The sequence below is a fragment of the Eptatretus burgeri genome, chromosome 10, assembly GCF_056783735.1.
Source record: "Eptatretus burgeri isolate ZD-2024b chromosome 10, Ebu_testis_v1, whole genome shotgun sequence".
In the NCBI taxonomy this organism is placed as follows: Eukaryota; Metazoa; Chordata; class Myxini; order Myxiniformes; family Myxinidae; genus Eptatretus; species Eptatretus burgeri.
The window spans coordinates 72,245,949-72,253,448 of NC_140970.1; the positions used below are offsets into that span (position 1 = coordinate 72,245,949).

A 7,500-nucleotide genomic window follows, 5' to 3' on the forward strand; every position below is an offset into this window, starting at 1 on the left:
CCGTCCCTTGTTTAATGGGTGAATAAATGTACTTGCGCTGTGAGTTACTTTGATAGTCAGGGTTTTCTTTTATTTTTACACCTCATAACTACGACAACGCCAGCATCACCTTCACCTTGCTCTGGCCGACGCCATGGCCTACGTGCGTGTCAGCACGTACGTGGGCGGAGCCCACGCAGAATACAGTTCCTCTGCCTGTTTGGTGGGCAGAGGCCACACAGAATATTTCTCTGCCTGTTTGGTGGGCAGAGTTCAAGGAGGAGCCTCGTGGCAGCCCTCGACCAATCAGCGTGCTACGTGTGGGGTGACCGCCGCTCAGCCAATCAGATCCCGCGACAGGAGGAAAGGGGTCCGCGTGACGTCACCACGCCCCCGGGCCAATCAATGGACTTGCCGTTCATTTTGGCCAATGACAGGGCGACGAGCAGTTCTGCGCGCCAAAACCGTCCAGTAAGGGAGAGCTGGCAGGGCGGAGGCGTTTCCCCCCCCCCCCCCCCGGAGACAGGGTGAATAAGGGTGTGGCGCGTTCGGACAGCAGAAGAAGAAGCTGGAGCTTGAGAGACACCATCCCCCACCAGAGCTGCAAGGGTTGCGTGCCGCGTCCCTGCCGACAAAAAGAAGAGAGCTTGAGAGACACCATCCCCCACCAGAGCCGCAAGGGTTGCGCGCCGCGTTCCTGCCGACAACACCAAGAGGAGAGATTTGGAGATCCTGCCGCCGACAAGAACCGGGAGGGGTGCACGCCGTCTCTCTGAAGATACCGAGGAGAGGTTTGGTTGTCGGCATGAGCGCTGAGCAGAGCTTGGGAGGCCGCTCGTGGCTCGCTGGTGTCTGGGTTTGAATCAGCTCGAAGACCACACGAGGCGGACAGGTCCGAGGCAGGCTATGGTCTTCAGCTCGCCTTTCCATCCGAGCTGGAGGTCTCAATAAAGGCTGTGGCCACCGTTTCTTTTGGGTTTGTGTGTGTGTGTGTGTGTGTGTGTGTGTGTGTGTGTGTGTGTGTGTGTGTGTGTGTGTGTGTGTGTGTGTGTGTGTGTGTGTGTGTGTGTGTGTGTGTGTGTGTGTGTGTGTGTGTGTGTGTGGTGCCAGTCTCGTAAGTAATAAATTGTATAAGTGCCTTGCTGTACATAGGTGCCTCTTATTATTCGGATAACTCTGTTTCTTGCGTGCCCCCCCCCGCCCCATTATAAATGAACGCATGTGTTGAATGTATCAGTTCGTTTTGTGTTTCTTTTATTGGTTTAACACAGTGCGTGTTGGAGAATTAGCCAGGCTGTTGCCGCTGTAAAGGGACATTTGGACCGACGGAAGCTTAGGTCGCACACGGTTCGAGTACGCCAGCGGCTCGTTCCGTACGAGCATCGTCAATGGTGAATTTCCCCGGTAGTTTGGACGACGTGGGTATTTAGGTAAATTGAAATTGGCAATTGACTCTACCCCACGTGGTCGATCTATTGGCGAACTTCGGTCCGATAAGGGACCCGTTGGCTCTGGAGTTATCCGGGGTGACGACCTATAAATTCCGGGTGATCGGTGGAGCCGTTCTGCTCCATCTGGCGGTCGTGCTCGTCGCCGATACCCGGTCCCGGCAACAGTATTGCTGCATCCTGCTCCGATACATCTTGCAGGCATTTTTGAAAGTAAGGCTAAAACTCTTAAAAACTTTCGCGAAGCAATCACAAGAATTAAGACGATCAGTGAGATAGCAAACACGTGCACAATGCATTTGTACGTACTTTATACGACGCGCGACGTCTCATCAATCGACTCTGAGCGAGTCGCGTTCTGGAGATGACCTCAACGGTCACGTGACCTGCGGTTCGCTGAACTTCACTTTTTTGAGGGGCGGGGCATAGCAAGTTGTGAAAAATACTACAAATGTTCAAAATATTGGTCTAATTATCCCATTGTTGATTTTAAAAAAGAAATATGGGTGATTTCTTCACTAGGAAGGTCAAGTTAATATATAAATAACCAGAAACTTTTGAATTACATGGGACCTTAAAGAACAGCTGAAGGGATCAAAGTCAAACTTGGCACAAGTTTGTATGATGATGCAAAGATGAACTGATTAGGTTATGAGTTTGAAAGGTCAAGAGGTCAAAGATCAGAGATCCCATTCAAGGTAAAAATTCTGTTACGCTTACTTGTGAACCAGTAATTGGGTTTTGACCGAGCATGGTTTAAGTATGTATATATATATATATATATATATATATATATATATATATATATATATATATATATATATATATATATATATATATATATATATATATATATATATATATATATATATATATATATATATATACACACACACACATGTCAGTCATGACATTTGTAGGTTAGTAAAGATTTACCACACCATTAATGTTCTGGGCACAGCTCAGAGTGAAGGTTCTGGGTGCAGCTCAGAACGGATGCAGATGCATTCTGGGAAGCCAAAAGCTTTGGCTCTCTGAAGGTTACAGCTGCTGCGAGCTTAAATCACTCTGCAAAGCTTATATTGGTTCACGAGCGCCAGCCAGAGTGACCACTATATTTGTTATGTATGTCTGTCTGTCTGTCTGTCCTGAGCATAGCTCCGTGGGTTTTGATCCGATCCTGATAATATTTGGGTGGGAGGTTTATATCATGATCTAGTTGTGTTTTCCTGAGAATGGGCATGCTGTGCCCATTATGGGCAGAGCCACGCCCAAAAAACATGTTTTTAGGGGGTAGCCAATTTCAAGTTACATCTTCTCTGAGGGGGTTTGTTGAATCTGGCAGGGGTTTTCGGTATTTGGTTAGCCCAATGGCACCTGCATAGCCCCATGGAGCTCAATTTTTCATTTTCGTCCAAAGGTCAAGGTCACAAGGTCATAAACTTAGAAAATGTCAAAAAAATCAATAAATTGGGCATTGAGCTCCTAGGGTTTTCAACTGTTTTGAATGAAAGTTGGTATGCAAGTAGTGCTCTTCGAGTACTACAACTTTCATCATTTACGGTTTTCCCGATTCCCGCCAGTTTGCCCGTGGCGTCCCCTCGAAGGTCAAAAAATATAAAAGGCGAACCGTGTACATTGCTCATGAACCATCGCCGTCTCCAGACTTGTCGTGTTGTAAAGCTTATACTGCATTGCGAGGTTCATATCGAACCATGAGACCATCGGTGTGACCAGGCCTATTCAACGTTTTATCCACGTACAAGTGCTACTCGTTAAGGAGGATTAAAGTGGTCAGTATATCTCCCTATGTTGCTAATTGTAAGACTTCATGTAGTAAGAAAGATTGAAATGTATTTTGTACGCGTTTTCATGTAAACGCATTGCACGCCACGTACATTCATGCCATTTGCATAACGTATTTCGATACCATTTGAGGTCTGTTTCCTGTTCGTTTGATTTATTGCATTTGATTCAGAGTGGAACTGTAATGGATTTCTGAAGTATTGTTGTCACTAAACAACATCATTCCTTTCCAGTTTCACAGAACTTTTCGTAACTTTTAGGAGCTTTACGAAGTGATTAAATAACTTTCTTGATGCTTCTTTGGATATGAATAAATGGCTGAAGGCTTCTGTATGAACACTACTTCTTGTGTCTATATCTGCGTATGACATCCAACGAACCTGCGATACTATATAATTACAAAACCCCTCATGGCAGATAAATGCTTGTTTGCCTTTAAAATATATTATGATGCAAAGATGAACTGACACAGCAATTTCAGCATCAAACATCAAAAGTCAGAGGTCGTGTCAGGTAAAAATGTGATGCTTGAGAACAGCTGAAGTGATTTAAATCAAACTTGGTGTATGTATTGTTACGTTTGAGGGGGGGTATGCATTCAAAGGGTAATTAGGATGTTTAATGAGGTATGCCATGCTGTTCGAGTTTACCAGGATCTCGATGTAATAAGTAGCAATTCAGTGGTGATAAGTTGTCTAGTAAATGTTCATTTCTTCAAGGGGGGAAATGATAATTGTCACGTAATTAGATAGGGACACGGGATAGGGTAAGTGTGTCTGCGTAAACCCCTTTTGGTATTCTCTGGAGACTGGCCGTGACGTCACAGGACAGTGCAGCGGATGGCTCCGCCCCGTGATCACGATTGGCAGAAGGCGACGGCGGTGGGCCAATAAACGGCTCGATTGGAAGTGACGAGGACAGGAGGATAAAAAGGTTCTGTTCGGGGTCGAAAAGGAAGAGGAGGAAGAAGATCGGGACAAAACGATCGTGTTTTTTTTGGTGTGGAGGTTGTTGCGCGGGAAGCGTCCTTGTTGTTGTGCTGATTCGATCGTGTTCTTCATCGTGTCTTGGAGCCTTGCTGAGCCTCGTGCCTCACCTTGGTTGGCTCTGGGGTTCTGCTGACTCGGAGTACGGGGTCGAACGGCGGGCGGACCTGCCTCCCTCTCCTGCTCGCAACTTGGCGCCAGAACTGGTTCCCTGGTGGCTGTGAGCGGACTTGGGCCAAGACCAGGAGGTCGACAGCACCACGGTTTCTCCTGCCCCCCTGACGAGAGCAAGGCCAGGTCGTCCGACGCCGATCCAGGGACAGTTGCGTCCACACCACGGTCCAGCCTGACCACCAGAAATAGCTATGTTTTGTCTGTGTGTGTGTGTGTGTGTGTGTGTGTGTGTGTGTGTGTGTGTGTGTGTGTGTGTGTGTGTGTGTGTGTGTGTGTGTGTGTGTGTGTGTGTGTGTGTGTGTGTGTGTGTGTGTGTGTGTGTGTGTGTGTGTGTGTGTGTGTGTGTGTGTGTGTGTGTGTGTGTGTGTGTGTGTGTGTGTGCTTGGTGCCTTAGAGGGTTTGAGATCTGTATATTCATTGGAATTGTCTGTGTTTTTTCCCCACGCCCGATCCCACACCATCCCGTCGAATCGCCCCGGATCCCTTTTCTTGCCGAGTCTTGTTATTTCTGGTTAATAGTAAAAACGAATAAACATCATCAACTCAGTGAAAAGTGACTCGTGCCACCTTCCTCGTCCCGTTTGCGGTAGAGCGATTAGAACCGCCATGTTGGGGTTATATATAAATAAACCGCCTCCATCGTTTCGGCTCATTCTACGTTGGCGGGACTGTTCAAGTCCCGTGGACGTCACAGTATGTATGTTGTATAATGATGTAATAATATAGGCGGAGGCATATCAGTCGATGTCATGACATCAAAGAGTGCCATGACAGTTGTTTTTGTCTTTTTTTAATCATTGGGGTTGTATTTGTTGCTGTTTCAGTTTCATGTGTGATGTCTTCAAACCTTATTTTGGAAAAATTTTTGCTCGGTGGGTTAGGGATGCCTTTTCTTACTTGCTCTCTGTGTTTGCGTACAAATTGGGTTCGGTCATCTGTTGAATTTTTCACATACTCAGCCAATCCTTCAGTTGTTTCTCTGTGCACTTGATTGAGGTCCATCAGACTACTACCTTCTCCCTGTCTCGGCAGGTACAGTCACGGGATCGCTGATTTTTTTTTTTGTTTGTGAACATTTTGTGGATGGTGAGTTTTCATGTTTTGATATCTAGTTTATTGATTTCCGCTTGGAGCAAGTTTATTATTTTGCAGCTGAATTGGAACAGGTAGTGCGAGTTGGTTTAAAGCTTTGATTTTGCTTCTCGGGGAGAGCTATGTTTTCCGGATCAGCTTTGTTATACGCGGGTAATCTTTGGTAGTTTTGCGCATCTGTAACATATTTGGTGGCCCCCTTCCACCCCAATGTATTTGTATGATGCTTCATTATCTTGCTCCTGTGTTGCTGTGTTTAGGTTGATTTTTTTTTTTTAATATTTATTTTTAACGTTGTTCATTTTTGTTTGTCTGCCTTGTACGGATATTCACTTGGCACACTTATCTCTGCGAAATAACATTTGAATGTCTTCGCAGTGCCTTTTTCCTAATTTCAGTTCTGCCAATGTCTCGTCATTTGGTGTGAAGAGTTTTAAATAATCCATGTACAGTAGATGCGTCACCTTTCCTGGTTCTTTGGATGTTCTCTTATTGGATGTTGGGGTGTATCCGTGTCCTTGCTCATTAATGGGGTTGTTCAGTGGGTCCAGAGCCGGGCAAAACAGGAGCGGTGAAAAGCTGTCACCCTGCAAGATCCCAAATCGTATCTTCACCCCTGGTGTTTTGATCTTTCCTTCTGAGTGCTGTTAGATCAATGCGTTATTCCAGAGCTCCATCGCTTTTTCAAACAGTGTCCCACATTCATAGATGTTAAATTGCATGCAAATATCCAAGATTATCCCCCAAATAATCAAACTATCAAAAGCTTTTTTTGTATTCTATCCATGCTGTGGATAATTTGGTTCTTCTCATTGCAATTTTAGAGTATGGCCTTGTTTAGTAGTGGGTGGTCTATTGTTCTGCAGCATCCTCTCTTGCATCTCTTCTGTTCTGCCTCTCGGCTTCCTTGTTGTGTTTGGTGGTGGTCCATCATTTCTGTGATGATTCTTGTCAGAAGTTTGTATGCTGTTGGTTGACATGTTATTGATCTGTACTTGGGAGGTAGTTTAGTTTCTTCAGATTTTAGGATGAAGAAGGTGTTACTTTCTGTGTGCCATTCATCCATTTCCTTCTCCCCCCGGATAAGTTTGCTGAATGCTCGAACGTATTGATTAAGGAAAGTATCTGGTTGCTTTTGCCAGAAGTTTGAAATTCCATCTGGGCCAGGGCTTTTTCAGTTTGAAAAATGTGTGAGGGGTTGGTGTGGGGGGGAGGGGGGTAGAGAAAGGAAGAGGGGGGGGGGTGAGGCCTCACCACACGTTGCTATACACTCCGGGAAGGGGTAGGGAGCGGAGTAGTGAGTGGGGGAGGGGGTGTTCTGGACATGCTTTTGATAGGGGGACTTGAGGGAACGCGGCGGTGGTTGGGGGGGGGGGGGATGAGGAGTGGTCCTGCCGGCATTAGTGCAGGATTGAACGAAATTGGGTACTTTAAAACTGCACATTCAAAGGGGTCATAATAAACAACGCCTGGACCTCCCAGAGACGTCCGTGGGGGGTGGAGGAGCTTTGGGAGGAGGTAACTGTTGGGGAAGGGAAGGGCGTTTTCCTTCAAACGTCAAAAAAGCTGCACCAGTGTTCATGCCTTTATTTAATTTCCACACATAGGATAAGTTCTCGAATCTCTTGATCTGAGACGAATTGCGGAATTGATCCGAGCAGCAGTTCCAACTGCTTTCAAAAGAAAAAAGCTTTCATTTATCCAATTCACACATTCTTTGACTCCCCTTCCCTTCCTCGACCTCCGGAAAGTTGTATAGTGGTGGGGGGTTTGGGAGGAGGATACGGGGAGGGGAAGGCGGCGTAAGGGCTAGGGAAGGGAAGGGCGATAAAATGCGCCCAAACAGCAACGTTTTCTTTTTAACCGCAGTGTTCTATATAAAACCAGATGGGAGCATTTAAAAATTAAAACCCATGCTGCACATCTGGTAAAGGCCTGCCTGCGTGCATGCCACCTCCACCCCAACCCCCCTCCGCCCCCAATATGCATTCCTCCAACTTCCTTGCCGTCCAAAC

The 7,500-nt window shown here is 46.2% G+C and overlaps 1 protein-coding gene across 12 annotated transcripts in view; it reads left to right on the plus strand.

Moving 5' to 3' along the window:
- Window positions 1–7,500, plus strand: part of LOC147018853 (CCR4-NOT transcription complex subunit 6-like) — a 134,214-nt gene that overhangs the window by 83,484 nt on the left and 43,230 nt on the right. For 10 of the 12 annotated variants that reach the window (XM_085898941.1, XM_085898940.1, XM_085898943.1 and 7 more), the window contains one exon: window positions 5,426–5,479. The exons of the other annotated variants lie outside the window; for them this stretch is intronic. In XM_085898941.1, coding sequence (XP_085755067.1) covers window positions 5,426–5,479 — 54 coding nt within the window. The remainder of the gene's footprint in view (window positions 1–5,425; window positions 5,480–7,500) is intronic. 12 annotated transcript variants of the gene reach the window in all.